The following is a 19,250-nucleotide window of genomic DNA, read 5'->3' on the forward strand; positions in this document are numbered from 1 at the left end:
CTTTTCGTCTGTTCACTGGCACAGTTGATGCTCAGTATCTATTTGGCGACTGAATGGTTGGATAGGTGATTGCATGAATGACATCTGCCCCTGGCCCACTAAAGGGACCAAGAGGGTCTCGCAGGATCCCTGATGGAAAACAAAGGTTGGGGCCCCACCCCTTCTCGAGTCCGCCCCTGCCCCGCCCCGGGTCCCGCCCCCTTGCTCTCGGGGCTCCCATTGGTGGGAGTGCGAGGGGCTGACCTATGGGAGGGGCGGGGCCGGGCCCTGGGCGGGGAGCTGCAGCCCGCGGAGCCTCCAGCCCGGCCGGGCTGGGGTCGCGCTGGCCCGGACACCCCTCCCCGCCCGCCGCGGCCATGGTGGACGAGCGGAAGGACGGATCCTATGGTAGGAGTTGCCTCTGGCCCTCGTCCGCTTCTGATGAGCTGGGGGGCCTTGGGAAAGGGACATCTGAGATCTTAAACACACGCGCTGCTGCTAAGGGCCTCCTCCTGCTTCCCGGCCTTGCATCCTGCTCTGCGCCGAGCCCACACCCCCTGCTCCCGCCTGGTCGCCCCGCGTCCCCTCTCGGGAGCCCCTGCTACCCCTCCGGGTGATCAGCGGGGACGCATGGCGCATGCTCCGCTCGGGGAGGTCCCGTTATCTGGGCGGCTCGGATGCAGGGCGGGGGAGGGGAGGCACGGCGATCGGGGCTCAGAAAAGGACCAGGGCCCCAGCCTCCCCCCAGATCCTCCTCCTCTTCCAATTCCGTTTCTCCACTTCTTCCTCCTGCTCACACGCCCTTAGAAGTAACCGTCCTGGGCTTTCGGTCAGATGGGAAACTGAGACAGGTCTCGGCGGACCCAGTCCTGGGATGGGAACCCATAGGGTCTCGCCCGCCGTCTGGGAAGGGCGGAAATAGGGGCGCCACCGGCGAAGGGGCAGGAAGGAAGCAGGAAACAATTGAGAAACTTTCCCCGCCCTGCGCCAGCGGCCAGGGGGCTTGCTCGTCTTTGGAAGGGGTCCCGGCGACAGGTACCCGCTCCCGCCAACCTCTGAGGGCGGCCTTAGCCTCTGAGTCCGCGGGACGGGGCAATGATGAGGCTTCCTCCCCACCCACGCCCTGTGGTGCTTCCCTTCCCCGGGTTCCCACGGAGGGGTGTGTAGTCCTCAGTTTCTCTTTTCTCTTCTCCATTTTTGGGTCCCCAGGGCCCAGCTGGTCACACGCCCCACGTGGCACTGCCCTGGGGTAAAGGGGCTCAACCACCTCTTCTTGTGTAACTGAAACTTCCTGGAAACTGTGAGAGACCCAAGGGCCTTGGGGAGGGGGCCGGAAACCACTTAAAAATAATCAAGAAAAACAAGCCGAGAAGAGCTGTGCCTCCCTCTCCTCAGGGACTGCGGCCTTCAGAGGCTGCAAAGACAGACAGATAGACCAGGCTGTCCCTGCCCAGCCCAGCCAAGAGCCTGGCAACTGCCCAGCCACTCCCTTCCCTGCTTGAAGCGGGCAGCCCCGACCTCCTGAGGGGCCCCTCACTCTCGGTTTTGGCCCAAGCCCAGACCCCGTGGCTGCCCAGTGCTGTGTGTCCCTTGGGTGTGGCTGGCTTTCTCTGATCTGGAATTCTCCACCTGGGGTCCTGCCTGTCTGTGGGCAGCACCTTTGGTATCTTTGGTCTCTGGGAGGCGAGCCTGGGGACAGAGGGGACAATAATGTGATTCACCCGGTATTTGGCCAAAGGGAGCCAGCCATAGACCTGCCAGGACCACACCAGAGACAGGGGACTTATGTGTCCAACAGACCTTGTGCTGGGCATTAGAAACACATTCCATTGACAAGTATGTATTGAGCATCCTTTTTTCAGGCAGTGTCTAGACACAGAATACAGCAGTGAACGGAGTGGAAAAATTCTTGAATAAATAAGTAATTTTAGGTTGTTGTATGCGTTGTGAGGCAATGAACAGGACATTGTGTGTGTGTGTCTGTCTTTGAGTGTGTGTGTGTGTGTGTGTGTTTATGTGTATTGGGGGCAGAATCATCTGGGATTATTTTAGGTGACCAACGGCTGGAGATTGAGCCAGCCATGGGAAGATTTAAGCAAAGTGTGGTCCAGGCAGAGGGAACAGCAAATTAACCACACAGTTGCTTCATGATTTCTCTCTATGAAGTCGAGGGAAGTGTGAGATGGAGACTTCAGAATGAGAGACAGGTCTTGCAGCCAGGCCTGGACCTCCTCCAGAGGGGCCAGAGGGTTTGACTCCTTGAAGTGGCTGCAAAAGGTGGGTGTGATGATGGGGATATCTTGCTCAGTTTGTAAGTCATTCATTCTCATCAGAACCAAAAATCTAGGGTCCTCGGACTGCCCTGTGAAGTCCCTGCCAGAAAACAGGGAAATTTCCCTTGGGAAATTGTGCTTTGGAAAGAGTGGGTCCCCTATACTTCCCTTATACTCTGGCGTCTTCCTATCAGTCACTGTGAATTTAGGGGGTTATGTCAGACCGATAGAGGCTCAAATCCTGGTTGGTTCTGATACATACAAGCTGTGCGGCTGGAGGTGAATTGGTGACCTCTCTCAGACTCGGTATTTTCATCAGTAGGGCTGGGCAGACTGTACTGGCAGGTGAAAAGTGCTTTGCACAGTGCCTGGTTATCTGGAGACACTCAGGAGGGCTCTGGGACTGGTGATCCTGAGGACATGGATTTTTCTAGGAGCTGATGTGGAAGCAGCCCTCTTTGTCAGGACATGTACTTAGATAAGACTGGGCAGGACAGAAAGCTTCCTCCCTATTACACATCATATCTAGAGGAAGGCAGCATCTCTGAGGAAGCCAGGAAATGGCTCTTGGCCCTGACGGATGTCAGCGAGGCTCACTGCCATCCTTTCCAACCCACCCTTGACATGACCAGCATGGAAAAATATTCTAGAACCTAAAACAATAGACTCTGATGGGGGTGCGGGACTGAGAAAGAAGTCACAGTGCTTGTTTTTTTGTTTGTTATTTTGTTTGGCTGTGCTGCAAGGCAGGTGGGATTTTAGTACCCTGACCAGGGATTGAACCTATGTCCCCTGCATTGGAAGCACAGAGTTTTGACCACTGGACTGCCAGTGAAGGCTGCTCACGGTACTTGTTTTAAAAGCAGATTCCAAGGCCCCATTCGCTAAAGAGTTCAACTCAGCCAGTAGGAGGGCTCTGGCATCTGAGCTTTTAAAAATATTGTGGGGAGAGGTTATTGTTAATTACAACTTTTTTGGAGGAAGTGATAAGACATTCACGTGGTTCAAAAGACAAAAGATGCAAGCTTTATTAAGAAAAATATTCCTCTTCTCCATCCTCCACCTCACACTTCCTTCATGCATCCATGTTACAAAATCTTGTGTTTTCTTCCAGAGTCTAGGCTTAGGACTTCACATGGAATTATATACAAATTCTTTATTTAGTGATTTTTTTAAAATGCCTTTTTACAAAAATGTCAGCTAGCTTCATGAGTCAGGAAGACATGTCTGTTTGGTTTGAAAGTATCCACGGTGCCTGGCACATAGCACATAGTAGGTTCTCAACAAATATTTGTTGAATGAAAGGTGTTTTACACTGAGTTCCTGTTCTACATCGTGTTCCTAGAAATCCTGCTTAATTGTTGTTGATGGTTGCAATAAGTTGTGTATTTGTGGGTGGACCCTTTATATTGAACAAATCAAGGGGACTATTTTAAACTTTTTTTTAAGATGAAATTTTATTTTTATTTATTTATATTTGGGCCATGTTTACAGCTTGCAGGATCTCAGTTCCCGGACCACGGACTGAAATTGGGCCATGGCACTGACAGCACTGAATCCTAACCACTAGGACATTAGGGCACTCCCTAAAATTTTATTGTGGTTGAAAATCCATACCTAATAGGGTACAGATCCTAAATGTATGAGGCTCCAGGAGTCTCCACAGGTAACCAGCACCCAGATCAGGTGGAAAATATGACTATCTCCCAGAATCTCCTCATGCCCAAGGAAGGCTTATCATTATTAATTAAAAAAAATTTTTTTTGGTAAAATACATAGCATGAAATTTATAATCAAAACCATTTTTAAGGGTTCAGCTCAGTAGTGTTAAGTATTGTTATTTATATTGTTGACTGTCACCTGTTTTTGTAAAGCCAATGGACTAAGAAAGGTGGTGGTTTGGTCTCTAAGTCGTGTCCAGCTCTTGTGACCCCATAGACTATAGGCTTCTCTGTCCATGGGATTCTCCAGGCAAGAATACTGAAGTGGGGGACTTTTCTGGTGGTGCAGTGGCTAAGATTCCATGTTCCCAGTTTAGGAAGCCTGGGTTCAATCCCTGGTCAGGGAACTAGATCCCACATGCCGCAACTAAGAGTTCATAAGCCCCAACTAAAGATCCTGCCTGTTGCAATGAAGATCAAAGATCCTGCAACTAAAAGCCAGCACAACCAAATAAATAAATAAATATTGGAAAAAAAAAAAAATACTGGAGTGAATTGCCATTTCCTCCAGGGTATCTTCCCAACCCAGGAATCAAACCCTGCCTTGCAGGCAGATTCTTTACCAACTGAGCTACAAGGGAAGCCCAAGGACTAAGTATGGATCTTATATTTTTAAGTGGTTCTTGAAAGAAGAAGAATATATGAGAAAGGCAATATACTAACCAAAAAGACTAAAATCTTTAACACTTTACCCTTAGGAAAAAATGTGCAGATCTCTGATAAGAACCTTCTTTCCTGATAAGGAAGTTATCTCCTGCCCCTTCCCAGTCAGTCCCCAATGGAAGAATTTTCATTATTTTGACCACACCAGGTGACCTGTGGGATCTTAGTTCACTGACCAGGGACTAGAACCTAGGCCCCTGCAGTGAAAGTGCCAAGTCCTAACTACTGGACCGCCAGGAAAGTCCCAAGGAAAATTATTTTAAAATAGGATTTAAAACTCATATAAGAAAATTAGTGTATTCTCTCTACTGGGGTGGCTAGGGCTGAAAATTAAAAATAAGCCCTCAACCGCACAGAAAATTTTAGGTTTCGAAGTGAAAGAACTCTTCATATGCTCTCAGCTCACTGTCCTTGCCTGGGAGGTAAGGCAGCCGGAAAGACTTTCCAGAGCTTAGACTGTTTATTTCTGTGTGTATGTGTGGCATCTGTATCTTTTTAAAGCTCCTCAGGCTGGTTTCATGAGAAAAGGCACTGTTCCTAGAATGGGCTACTATGTTGCCTTGTAAGATGAAGGAGGTCTAACCTTGCTGATGGGGAAACAATGTCTAATTCTGTTAGGCTGTGAAGCAGCAAAGTGGGGACTGGGGTGCGTAAGGAAACGAGGGGAGTGAAGAATTAGGGATAAGTACAGCTAGAAATACCAGACCACCTGACCTGCCTCTTGAGAAATCTGTATGCAGGTCAGGAAGCAACAGTTAGAACTGGACATGGAACAACAGACTGGTTCCAAATAGGAAAAGGAGTACGTCAAGGCTGTATATTGTCACCCTGCTTATTTAACTTCTATGCAGAGTACATCATGAGAAACGCTGGAATGGAGGAAGCACAGGCTGGAATCAAGATTGCCAGGAGAAATATCAATAACCTCAGATATGCAGATGACACCACTCTTATGGCAGAAAGTGAAGAGAAACTAAAAAGCCTCTTGATGAAAGTGAAAGTGGAGAGTGAAAAAGTTGGCTTAAAGCTCAACATTCAGAAAACAAAGATCATGGCATCCGGTCCCATCACTTCATGGGAAATAGATGGGGAAACAGTGGAAACAATGTCAGACTTTATTTTTCTGGGCTCCAAAATCACTGCAGATGGTGACTGCAGCCATGAAATTAAAAGATGCTTACTCCTTGGAAGGAAAGTTATGACCAACCTAGATAGCATATTCAAAAGCAGAGACATTACTTTGCCAACAAAGGTCCGTCTGGTCAAGGCTATGGTTTTCCCAGTGGTCATCTATGGATGTGAGAGTTGGACTGTGAAGAAGGCTGAGCGCCGAAGAATTGCTGCTTTTGAACTGTGGTGTTGGAGAAGACTCTTGAGAGTCCCTTGGACTGCAAGGAGATCCACCCAGTCCATTCTGAAGGAGATCAGCCCTGGGATTTCTTTGGAAGGAATGATGCTAAAGCTGAAACTCCAGTAATTTGGCCACCTCATGCGAAGAGTTGACTCACTGGGAAAGACTCTGATGCTGGGAGGGATTGGGGGCAGGAGGAGAAGGGGACGACAGAGGATGAGATGGCTGGATGGCATCACTGACTCGATGGACGTGAGTCTGAGTGAACTCTGGGAGTTGGTGATGGACAGGGAGGCCTGGCGTGCTGCGATTCATGGGGTCAATAAGAGTCAGACACGACTGAGCGACTGAACTGAACTGAACTGAACTGTACAGCTAGAAATCTGCCTGGGTATGTGACCTGTGGACAGTGTTCAGAAGGGAAACCAGTGAGAGGAACTGCCCTCTGCCACCCAGAGAGGAAGTAATGGCTCTAGGCCAGGGGTGAGAGGGAGAGTGGTTTTCCCTTTGTATTTTTTTAGTGATTTATTTATTTTTAGAAAATTGTGCTAGGTCTTCATCGCTGCGCACTGGCTTTCTCTAGTTGTAGCAGATGGGGACTACTCTTGGTTGCGGTGCGTGGCCTTCTCAATGCGGTGGCTTCTCTTGCTGCGGAGCACAGACTTCAGTAGCTGCAGCACATGGGCTCAGTCGTTGTGGCACTGGGCTTAACGGCTCCGAGGCACATGGGATCTTCCCGGACCAGGGATCGAACCTGTGCCTCCTGCATTGGCAGACGGGTTCTAATCCACTGTATCACCAGGGAAGAGTGATTTTTCTTAGTCTAAAGGCTCCCTGAATTTTTTTTTTTTTTTAATCTTGATAAGCATACTGGTTCCTAACTTCTTTCAGCAAACATTTATTGTGCAGGGACCATGGGCCAGGTTTTGTCCTAGACTCTGGAGACCCAGCCCTTGTCCAGCTGACCTTGTCAACGTGAAGTCGTTCAGTCCTGTCCGACTCTTTGCGACCCATGGACTGTAGCCCACCAAGCTCCTCCATCCATGGGATTCTCCAGGCAAGAATACTGGAGTGGGTTGCCATTTCCTTTGACCTTGTCAAGGGACCCCCAGATAAGATACTAAGATGAATGGAGAAAATTCTCCATTCAGAGAAGGGTTCTGGAGAAAAGTTTATCAGGAAGGAAGGAGGGCAGTGATCTATTGGGCCTGGAGGCAGGGTTTAACTTCAAATAGAAACAGGTCACTCTTCAAAGGTCACTAGAGGCATAGGTAAGGGAGCCCTGTAGAACTTCTCAGGCTGTAGGCAAGGCTTGTGCAAAGACCCAGGGGCAGGGTCATGTCTCCTGTGTCTAGAAGGAGCTGTCAGGAGGGCCTGTGGCTGGAGTGAATAGATAAAAGGGTGGAATAGGAAGAGGTGAAGGAAGAGAGGGAGTGGGCAGAGTGTGTAGGGCTTTGTGGGCTGTGGGAGGAGTTGGGCCTCTGTTTTCATTTGCTTGTTTTTATTTATTTCTTTTCGGCTGTGCTGGGTCTTTGTTGCTGTACGGGCTTTTCTCTAGTTGCTGTATAGGGGCTTCTCACTGCAACGGCTTCTTTTGTTGCAGAACACAGGCTCTAGGGCTCAGATTTCAGTAGTTGTGGCATATGGGCTCATTGGTTGCAGTTTTTGGGCTGTAGAGCACAGGCTTGGTAGTTTCGGCTCTCGGGCTCAGTTGCTCCGTAGCATGTAGGATCCTCCTGAATCAGGGATTGAACTCATGTCTCCTGCATTGGCAGGCAGATTCTTCACCACTGAGCCACCAGGGAAGCCCTGTTTGTTTCTGCTGTTACTGTTGCTTTTAGCTGCACAGCATGACTTGAGGGCTTCCCTGGTGGCTCAGTGGTAAAGAATCCACCTGCCAATGCAGAAGATGTAGGTCCAATCCCTGTGTTGGGAAGATCCCCTGGAGAAGGAAATGCAACCCACTCCAGTATTCTTGCCTGGGAAATCCCATGGGCAGAGGAACCTGGCGGGCTACAGTCAATGGGGTCGCAAAGAGTCGGACATGACTTAGCTGACTAAACCATACATGTACAACTGAATCACTCTGCTGTACGCCTAAAATTAACACAACATTGTAAATCAACTATACTCCAATACAAAATAAAAATTGAGGGAATTGCTTGGTACTGTTGTGGATGGAGCACAGGGTCTAAGCGCACAGGCTTCAGTAGTTACAGCACAGAGGCTCAATAGTTAGGACTCCACATTTTTACTGCCAAGGGCCTGGTTTCTATTCCCTGGTCAGGGAACTAAGATCTCACCAGCCTCGAGGTGCGACCCCCCCAAAAAAATTGAAAAAGGTTTGAAGGGAAAAAAAGAAGAGCATGGTATCAGGAGCAGAGTTCAAAATTTCAGCTCCTGCTGGCTCTGTGTCCCTCAGACAAGTCAGAAAGCATCATTGTGTCTCTGCTTCCTTGTGCAATATGCCCTCAGGTCAGGAAGATCCCCCAGAGGAAGGCAGGGCAACCCATTCTAGTAGTCTTGCCTGGAGAATCCCACGATCAGAGAAGCCTGAGAGGGTACAGTCCATGGGATCGCAAAACAGTCAGAGACAATTGAGCAACTAAGCACAGCATAGCACATGCCCTCAGAGCCTTGCTATAATGATTTATTATTTTTTTTTTTTTCCTGACCACAAGGCATGTGGGATCCTAGTTCCCCTATCAGGGATCAAACCCACATCCCCTGCAGTGGAAGTACAAAGTCTTAACCAATGAGCCACCAGGAAAGTCCTTCATCATAAGGAGTACGTGAGTTCCTAAGGCTTCGCTGGTGGCTCACTGGTAAAGAATTCACCTGTCAATGCAGGAGACACAGGTTCCATCCCTGATCCGGGAAGACCCCACGTACTGAGGAGCAACTCAACCTGTGTGTCACAACTGTTGAGTTCCCAGGAGCCACAGCTACTGAAGCCTGTGCTCCACAAGAGAAGCCACCGAAATGAGAAGCCCATAGCAACTAGAGAGTAGCTCTCACTCACTGCAGCTAGAGAAAAGCCCATGCAGCAACGAAGACTCAGCACAGCTAAAAATAAATAAATAAAATAGAATAATAAACTGAGTTCCTAGAAGGAAATTTCTGTTTTGATGCCTAGCACACAGTAGGCACTCAGTTTTTTGCCTCTAGCATTGTGGTCAGTAGAATCACTTCTAGTTTTCCTACCCAGCTGCTGTCCTGAAATATTTGTCAAGGGGACTTGTCTGGGCAGCTGGGATGTCCATTACCCAGGCAGAGGTTTCTGGGAAGGCAGGGGAGGGCTGACTGGGCTGTGTGGGGGAGGCCTTGGGGACTTGGCTTGTCTCCAGAAGCTACAAGGGCTGGGTGGCACTTAATGTCCTGACCATTAGAATTGTGGCTGGACAGCCTGTTCCCTTATCTCCTACACCCACAGAACTGGGTGGGCTGGCCCTCATGCCCAGCAAGGGAGGGACCCAACAGCCGCCTCTCCTCCCGGAGCCTGATCTAACGGTTTGACTTCCCATGCCTTCTCCCCGACCACAGTCGCATTTTTAGCTCTGCCTCTCCCAGTACGTGCCCCCAAAAGGCCTGGGTTGGAGCCAGAGGAGCCTCGGTTTGATTCAGAGCTCCGTCCCTCATCAGCTATGTGGTCTGAGCACGTGCCCTCTGTTTGCCTCCTCTGTCAAATGATACCATGTTCCTGGTTAGCAACTTTTTTGGGCCATGTGGCATGTGGGATTTTAGTCCCCTGACCAGAGATGGAATCTGTGCCCCTCTGCAGTGGAAGCTCAGAATCTTAACCACTGGACCACCAGACAAGTCCCTAGGTAGCATTTCTTTTCTTTTTTTAATGTAAATTTTTTTAGTTATTTTTGGCTGTCCTGGGTCCTCATTACTGCGTGGGCCTTCTCTAGTTGTGGTGGGTGGGGACCATTGTGTTGTGGTGCTGAGACTTCTTATTGCAGTGACTTTTCTTGCTGTGGAGCACAGGCCTGTAGCCAAGAGGGCTTCAGTAGCTGTGGTGCACGGACTTAGTTGCTCTGCAACATGTGGGATCCTCCTGGATCAGAGATCGAACCCGTGTCTCCTGCATTGGCAGGTAGATTCTTTACCACTGAGCCACCAGGGAAGCCCCTGCTAAGTGCTTTCTGAGCATCAAGCCCTGGCAACACCTACCAGCAAATGCAAGTATGAGCCCCATTCTCCACACAGGAAAACAGCGGACTGCAAAAGGAAAGGGCTTGTCAATTTCCCCATCTGTATTGCCACTGTTTACCACTATAAGCAGAGCACACACAACACGCTGGCACAGACTTGGGCCCAACACCTGTTGGTTCATGGCCTGGAGATCAGGGGGCAGTGAACTTCTGTAAAGGTCCAGAGAGTGAATGTTTTCACATACAATCTATGACTGCTACTCTAGTCTGCCATAGATAACAGACAACATGAAAGCAAGCAGCCACTGACCATATGAAAACGAATGAGAATGGCCATGTGCCAAGCAAACTTGATTTATAGTTGGTGACATTTTAATTTTTAAATTTTTTCTTTCTTTACTTTTGGTTGCGCTGGGTCTTTGTAGCTGCTCTCGAGCTTTCTCTAATTGTGACCGCTGGGGGCTACTCTTCTGTGCTGTGTTCGGGCTTCTCATTGTGATGGCTCCTCTTGTTTCGGAGTCAGGGCTTTAGAGGTGGGGGGCTTCAGTAGTTGTGGGTGCCAGGCTCTAGAGCACAGGCTCAGTAGTTGTGGCACTCGGGCTTGGGTGCTCTGAGGCATGTGAGGTCGTCCCTGACCAGGGATCACACTTGTGTCCCCTGCATTGGCAGATGGATTCTTATCCACCATACCACCAGGAAAGTCTGCTGATATTCAAATCTAATGTGACAAAGTAGTCTCCTTGTGATGTTTGTCAGCCACTTGAAAACAGAAAGACTGTTCTTAGCCCTGAACCATATGAAAACATGGTGGACTGATTTGCACAATGGGGGACGGATGGTTTGACAACTCCTGCCCTAAATGGTTAAGACATGAGGACTTCCCTGGCAGTCCAGTGGTTAAGACTCCATGCTTCCACCACAGGGGGCTTGGGTTCAATCCCTGGTTGGGGAACGCAGATCCTGCATGGTGTAACCAAAAGATAGTAAAAATTATTCTTTTTAAAGTGTGAAAAAAATGGTTAAGATGCCATAGTAGACAGAATAATAGTATCCCCCCCACCCCCCGCCCCGAAGATGTCCATGGGCTTCCCAGGTGGCGCTAGTGGTAAAGAACCCACCTGCCAATGCCAGAACCCTGAGGTGGGGAAGATCCCCTGGAAAAGGAAATGACAACCTTCTCTAGTATTCTTGCCTGGAGAATCCCATGGATAGTGGAGTCTGATGGGCTATAGTCCGTGGGGTCACAAAGGGTTAGACACATCTGAAGCAACCTAGCACACATGCAAAGATGTCCATGTCCTAATTCCTGGAACCCTGTGGGCTTCCCCGGTGGCTCAATGGTAAAGAATCTGCTTGCCAATGCAGGAGACTTGGGTTCCATCCTTGGGCCAGGAAGATCCCCCTTGAGAAGGGAATGGCAACCCACTCTAGTATTCTTGCCTGAAGAATCCCATGCCCAGAGCAGTCTGGGCAGGCTACAGTACATAGGGTCACAAAGAGTCTGACATGACTGAGCAACTAAAACAACATGAATGTGTTACCTTTCACAGCAAAAGGGATTTTGCAGATGGGATTAAGTTTAGGATCTTGAGATGGGGAGATTATTCTCAGTTATCCTAATGGGCCCAAGGACAAGAGCCCTCATAAAGAAAAGATGGAGGTAGGGGAGTCAGAGGAGGAGCCGCAGCAATGGAAATAGATGTAGGCTTGATGGGAATGCTGGCTTTGAGGATGGAGGAGGAGGATGTGAGCCAAAAAGCTGGAAAGAGCCCAGGAAACAGATTCTGAGAAACTGCAGAAGGAACATAGCCTGGCCAACGCCTTGATTTTAGCTTAGTGAGATGCACTTTGAACACTTGATCTCTAGAACTGTGATAATAAATTTGTGTGTGTTTTGTTTTCAAAACAAATGAAACAAATGATCCAAATAATGAAGAAACAAACAAATGATCCAAAAAATGTGGATCACTTTTAAAGTCTTCATTAAATTTGTTACAATATTGCTTCTGTTTTATGTTTTGGTTTTTTTGGCTGTGAAGCCTGTGGGGTCCTAACTGCCCAACCAGGGATCAAACCTGTACTCGCTGCACTGGAAGGTGACGTCTTAACCAATAGACCACCAGGAATGTCCCATAAATTTGTGTCTTGAGCCACCAAGTTGGTGGTAATTGCTTACAGCGTCCAAAGGAAACACTAACTCGGTAGCTGGGTGGCCCAGCTCTGTTGCTCGTCATTTTTGTGGCCACTGGCGTGTTGTTTTTCTCTGGGCCTCAGTTTCTGTGTCTGTCAAATGGGAGCAGTGACGGAATCAATCTCGCAGAATGCTATAAGGGTGATCCAAGGTACACCACGTAACGTTTTCGAAGACTGCCTGGCACACAGTAATATGGAGGCACTGGGGCATTCTACTGTTCATATTATCTTGCATCATCGTTGCAAAGATTCAGCAAGTTTTTGTCCTGGAGTGTTTGAACCAGGCTCAATTATCAAACCATTAGTACTCGCCTTGCCCCTCCTTCCACCCCACTTGGCTAATGTTAAAATAAGAGCTAATGGAACAGATCAGACGACAATACCAATTGTGAGTGCTTGGTCGCTTATGTTACGTCTGACTCTTTGTGACCTCATGGTCTGTGGCCCACCAGGGTCCTCTGTCCATGGAATTTTTCAGGCAAGAATACTGGAGTGGGTTGCCATTTCCTTCTCCGGAGGATCTTCCTGATCCAAGGACTGAACCCATGTCTCCTGCATTTCCTGCCTTGCAGGTGGATTCTTTACTGCTGAGCCATGGGGGAAGCCCCACAGTACCCATGTTCCTTTTTTTATTTCCTGAGCCACCCACAAAGCAAGGCCCTGAGCCAAGGCTAAACCAGGTGCCTCTCTCTGCATCTTTAATTCCGTCTTATGGAAGGATAACTCAAGTTGACACTGCAAGGCCATAGCCCACCTGTCCCATCCATGGCTACCGATTTCCCTGAGAGCTGAGACTTGCCCGCCCATGCGTCTTCCCCTCCCTCATAATGCTCCTGCTCAGACACCCTCAGTGGCTCCCACTAACCCTTCAAAACTGGAGTAGGAACTGACCACTTGCTTCCTCCCCGTAAAGTGGGTTATATATATATATATATATATATGGATGGCACTAGTGGTAAAGAATCAACCTGCCAATGAAGGAGATGCAAGAAATGCAGGTTCTATCCCTGAGTCAGGAAGATCCCATGGAGTAGGAAATGGCAATCTGATCCAGTATTCTTGCTTGGAAAATTTTATGGACAGAGGAACCTGGCAGGCTACCGTCCATGGGGTCACAGACAGTCAGACATGACTGAGCCACTGAACAGCAACATATATATATATATATTTTTTTTTTTTTGGCTGCTTCAGGTCTTAGTTGCAGCATGCAGGATCTTCTTTGTATCATGCTGGATCTATTCCTTGTAACTCATGGACTCTCTAGTTGTGGCTCTCAGACTTAGTTGCTGAACAGCATGTGGGATCTTAGTTCCCTGACCAGGGATGGAACCCACGTCCTTTGCATTGCAAGGCAGATTCTTAACCACTGGACCACCAGGGAAGTCCTATTTGTTTTTTTTTTTTTTTTTTGGCTGTGCCAGGTGGCTTGTGGGATCCTAGTTCCCTGACCAGGAATTGAACCTGTGACCCCTGCAGTGGAAGTATGCAATCTTAGCCACTGGACTGCCAGGGAAGTCCTAGCACCAGCTGTTCTTATCTGACTGTTTCCACTCTGCCAATCAGGCTGCCATTTGGCTGACATGAGAAAATTCCAGTGCTCCTTTCTCTCTCCCCCACCCACCTTACCAGTTTCACCTGCTTTCAGATGGTAGAAATATGCTTTTTCATCTTCCCACCATACTTGAAGTTTTGAGTTTTATATATTTGTATGCATGATTAATCTGTGTGGAATTTGTTTTGCTTCGTGGTGTGAGAGTGGAATTAACTATTTTCTCCCTAACGCATAGTCAAGGCAACTGACTGATTCATCCTTTCCCTGCCCACTGGATATTTATCATGTATTCAGTTCTTCTATGTGTAAAATTAATGCAAATTAATTTTTAAAAATACATGCTTCTGGAAAACTCTAAGCTGCATTTTTTATTTTCAGCATTAGCTATATATACGTGAATAGTATATTGCGGTTATTCATTGAACAAATCCTGACTGACTGCCTGTTCTGTGTCAGGTGCAATGCTGAGTGCTGGGGACAGTGTTATGAAGAAAACAGAAATCCTTGCCCTTGTGCAGCCAACAGCCATGGGGAGAGACAGTAAACTGTCCATGTGTAAATAAGTGATGTGGCAGGTGGTAAGACACAAAATAAAACAGGGTAACAGGAGCGGGGGAAAGGATGCTGTTTAGAGAGGATCATCAGAGAAAGCCTCTCTAAGGAGGTGATGTTTGAGGTTGAAAGAGGTGGAGCAGGACTTTCCCTGCGGTCCAGTGGCTAAGGCTCCACACTCCCAATGCGGGGATCCTGGGTTTGATCCCTGGTCAGGGAACTAGATCCCACGTGCTGCAACTAAGAGTTCACATGCCTCAACCAAGACCTGGCACAGCCAAGTAAATAAAGATAAAAAAAGAAATGTGGAGCCAGGTGGCTTTCTCAGGGAAGAGATCTCTAGGGAAAAGGAACAGCCGGTGGAAAGGTCCTGATGTAAGAACCGTGCCTGGTGTGTTTACAATAGAAGGGGGATGAGGGCTCATGGTGGCAAGTCCACCATCCTCGGCAGCAGATACCCAGCCCAATTTCCCTTGGTTTTGTTGTTGTTGTTGTTGTTACTGTTGTTTTGCTGGAATATTTGGAGGGTTGAAATTCAAAAAGGGAACAAATATATATATATATGTCAATCTTTTCTCAAAAAAATTTAACTTTCCACATAAAAGCAATTGCTGTACCAGTGTCTGTCTCCTGTTTAGAAGTAGACAGTTCAATAGCAAATAGAGTTTTGTGACATTTTATGAATCCCTCATGGTCACAACCGTTGATAAAAGTGAAAAAGTTTAAAAAAAAACAGTGCATAGTATAACAGAGTGTAGTATAGTATCATGCTCAGTCGCTCAGTCACATCCAACTTGCAATCCTGTGGACTGTAGCCCACCAGGCTCCTCTGTCCACAGGATTTTCCAGGCAAGAATATTGGAGTGGATTGCCATTTGCTATTTCCTCCTCCAGGGGATCTTCCTGACCCAGGAATCGAACCTGTGTCTCCTGCATTGGCAGGCACCTTCTTTACCACTGAGCCACCTGGGAAGCTGTAACCAGTATAACCTACAGTATAACCAGGAGGCCAGTGAATGGAATGGAGAAGGAAAGGGGAAAGTGGGAGGGGCTGAGGGCAGGGAGGGGACAGGACAGAGTGGGCACAGCCTTGTGGGCCATGGGGAGGACTTGGGCTTTGGTTCAGAGTGAGGTGGGACCCATAGAGGGTTCAGGGCAGAGGAGGGACATACCCTGAATCAGGTGATCACTGCCTCCACTGGGCCCTACCGGGGAAATAGACAGTGGGGTTCAAGTGTAAGAGCTCAGAAACCAGTGTGGAGACACCTGCACTCTTCAGGCAGGAAATGACAGCCACGTGACAAGGTGGGGGGCCGAGGAGGGGGTGAGAAGCTCTTGGATCCTGGAAGAGAAGTGCAAGGTTTCTGGCCTGAGCACCAGGAGGGCAGAGCAGCCTGGGGGACCATGGTGGTTTGATATAGTCGTGCTGAATGGGAGGTGTGCCATGAGGCCCCTATGTGGGGTGCTGAGGGGGGGGCACGTGCCACAGGGCCGTGCCACTCAGGGGTGAGGCCTTCCCCAGAGACCCACATTTGTGCATCATCAGGGTGGAGCTGGAGTCTGCAGGAGTGTCCCCAGGGGACCTAGCACATCTGAAAGAGAAGAAGCTTCAGCCTGGGCACCGCTTGCCCTGGGCAGGGTGGGACCAGTTTGCCTTTGAGTTGGCAGGGACCACGGGAACCACAAGGCTCCTTTGAGAGGCCTGGTCACCCAAGGGCATGGCTTGGAGCCTTGGGCCTCGCCTGTTTGCTGAAGTTTGTGGGCCAGGGGGCAAGTGGGGCCTTGACAGCTAGAAGCCACTGGGGAGGAGGTGACATTTCTTTTGTTTTTTTTTCATTGTTTGTTTATTTTTGGCTCTGCTGGGTCCTTGTTGCTGTGCAGGCTTTTCTCTAGTTGTGGCAGGCGGGGGCTACTCTCTAGTTGCATTGGGCGGGCTTCTCATTGTGGTGACTCTTCTTGTTCTAGAGCATGGGCTCTTCTCTTGTTCTAGGGTGCACGGGCTCTTCTCTTGTTCTAGGGTGCACGGGCTTCAGTAGTTGCGCCTCCTGGGCTCTGGAGAACAGTCTCAGAAGTTGTGGCGCTCGGCTTAGTTGCTTCGAGGGGTGATCTTCCCAGACCAGGAATCGAACCTGCATCTCTCTCATCGGCAGGTGGATTCTTTACCTCTGAGCCACCTGGGAGTTCCGGGAGGTGATGTTTCTCTAGGGACAAGCTGAGCTGGTGACCAGACTCCCACCAGGGGGTGCCTGACTTGGAGCAACAATTATTGAACAGCAACTGTGTATGACCACATTGATAACCCCGTGCTGATTGTGTGCCCCACCCTGGATATCTTTTCCTGTTGCCTACACTCCCATACCAATTGTATCAGGCCCTGTCACCTGTAAAGTTGAATGTAGTGTGACGTTTGCAACTGGCCTCAGGGCTGTTGGGAGAAGCAGTTTGAACAGGAGCATGATCAAAGGAGCATACTGCTGAATTGGGGGTGGATAGCTGGGGCAGGGGGGTGTATCCTACCAGCTTTACAACTCCACGCTGGCCTTATACCCCCACAATTGTATAGCTCTTGATGGGCTATATACCCCATACCACCAGTACCCCATGCCTACTGTATACCTCCACATCAGTTGAATACCCCTCTACTGGCAATACAGTACATCTATGCCAACTGTATACTTGGTATCTATCCCATGCCTGGTCTTTGGCTGGTGTTTGTTTTATTTATTTATTTGGCTGTATAGGGTTTTAGTTTCAGCACTCAGAATCTTTCATTGAGGCACACAGACTCTCTAGCTCAAGGGTTCAGTAGTAGCAGCCAGTGGGCTTAGTTGCCCCGAGGCATGTGGGATCTTAGTTCTCTGACCAGGGATCAAACACACGTCCCTTGCATTGCAAGGCAGATTTGTAACATCTGGACCACCAGGGAAGTCCCCATTGTGGCTGGTTTTGGTTTTACACTTTAGTCCCATTTCACAGATGAGGAAGTTGAGGCTCAGAGAACACAAAGCACTGACCTGAGTATCCTCTGGCTCAGATAGGGTAGGCTCATTTGAGTCCAGGGTTACCCTGTAGATGTCAGCTCCCCAAGACTGGGTTTCACAAATGCCACTGTACCCAGGAGGTGCTCAATAAATGCATGTTCTTCAAAGCAAATGCTTCAGGATTATCAGCTGTAAGAGGGTGCAGGGATGGCGAGCTGACGTGTGTAGCCGTGGGGGCCACAAAGGAACCAGCAGGGAGCAGTGCCAGATAGGGATGTGGCATGGGGTAGGGGAACAGGCTGTCATTTCTAATTTGGGAGTTCTCAGGAGACACGGGTGTGGATTTTTATATGGACTGTCTCAATATTTAACTGTTGGCACTTACTCTTTAAAGAATGCACCCACAGGTTGGAGAGCATTCAGCCCAAATGGGCTGAATAATTGGTGGTTTGGATTCAGCCATCTGCCTGTTTTGGGGTGCCTGGCCAGACACTGATGCCTCAGTTTCCGTATCTGCAGAATGGGACAATTATTAGGTGCCTTCCAGGGTTGAGAGATGTTTTAGGGCTGTGTCGCCTCGTTGGGGGGAGCGGAGGCTACCCCAGGCCACTGGGTAAAGCCAGAGTTCCCTGGGTGGGGGCTGGGCGCGGGGTGGCGGGCGGCAGGCGGAGAGGGCTAAATTGGGCGGCGGGTGAGTGGCGGGAGCAGCTGCCGCCCCGCCCCGCTCTCTCCTCCCTCTCTCCCTCCCTCCCTCCGTTTCTGGGTCCAGTAGGTCCGAGGCAGCCGCTTGGCTAGGGCCGGTCTGACCGGTTTGGGCCGTCCCGCCTGGCTCTTTGCTGGGAGGAGCCGCCGCCAGTCGGTCCCTCGGTCCCTCCCCTGGGGACGCCCGCGCGTCCGGACCGGAGGGCAGAGGGGGAGCGGCTGCGGGAGCAGGCAGGCGCCGTCGGGGCCGGGCGCCCGCAGGGATGGGGAAGGAGCAGCAGCTTTATTACGGGAAGCACGGTAGGCAGCGCCCCCCTCCGCACGCCGGCCTGGCAACTTGGAGGGAGCAGCGGGAGGACCCAGGGTAGGGGGGATGAGGGGAGCGCAGAACGGCAGATCTCAGTCTGTACCCGCCCCGCCTCCGCATCACCTGCCAGCACCCCTCAGCCCCTAGGCCCACCCGGAGGTCCCTCCAAAACTCCCGCATCCCAGAGGTCTGGCCTCGTTGCCTCCTTCTCCAGATCCCATTTTTGGGTCCTCCCCCTTCCACCGGACTCCCGGGCAGCCCCTTTTTTAGCCCCGCTCCCAGTCCTTCCAATGAGTGGTCGCCGGGTGATAAATGGGGCAGTTCACGGAAAATCCACAGTTATCTCTGAATCTTACTCTTCTGTGGCTAGAGACATCCCTGGGGACATCTTGGGGAAGGGTGGTCTGCCAGCTTCATCTTGGACCACCCGGTTCAATCTTTCTGATTTTCAGGAACACCGCAGAAGTATGACCCCGCCTTCAGAGGACCCATTTACAACAGGTAAGGGGTCTGGGTTCCTGGGAGGGGAGGAGTGTCAGCTAACATTGCTTCCACCCCTGTTTCTTTACACCCACACCCACATCTGTTCTCCAACAAACTGGTTATACATATTTGCAACTTAGAGATAAAAGAGTGGTAAAAGAATGATAAAGGAATTTTCTTCACCTATAGAGAGTCTTTACAAATGCATTTTTTTTTTCAGTTTAGGCGAAAGACTGGAACAGATCATTTAATAGAACCAGAAATACTATAGACAGTGGAGTTATGGAGAAATGCTCAAACTCACTGGAAAGTAAAGGAATGTAATGTAAAACAGGA

General features: G+C 49.4%; 1 protein-coding gene across 4 annotated transcripts in view; it reads left to right on the top strand.

Moving 5' to 3' along the window:
* Positions 1-244: 244 nt before the first annotated feature.
* SLC44A2 (solute carrier family 44 member 2 (CTL2 blood group)) overlaps positions 245-19,250 on the top strand; it is a 32,802-nt gene continuing 13,796 nt past the window's right edge. For 2 of the 4 annotated variants that reach the window (XM_070792827.1, XM_019964165.2), the window contains exons 1-2: positions 245-387; positions 18,884-18,932. In XM_070792827.1, the coding sequence (XP_070648928.1) occupies positions 246-387; positions 18,884-18,932 (191 nt within the window). In that variant the 5' untranslated portion in view covers position 245. Of the gene's footprint in view, positions 388-18,214; positions 18,425-18,883; positions 18,933-19,250 lie in introns of those variants that run through there. The other 2 variants (XM_019964164.2, XM_019964166.2) reach the window with 2 other exon arrangements.

Source organism: Bos indicus, chromosome 7 (assembly GCF_029378745.1).
Source record: "Bos indicus isolate NIAB-ARS_2022 breed Sahiwal x Tharparkar chromosome 7, NIAB-ARS_B.indTharparkar_mat_pri_1.0, whole genome shotgun sequence".
Lineage (NCBI taxonomy): Eukaryota > Metazoa > Chordata > Mammalia > Artiodactyla > Bovidae > Bos > Bos indicus.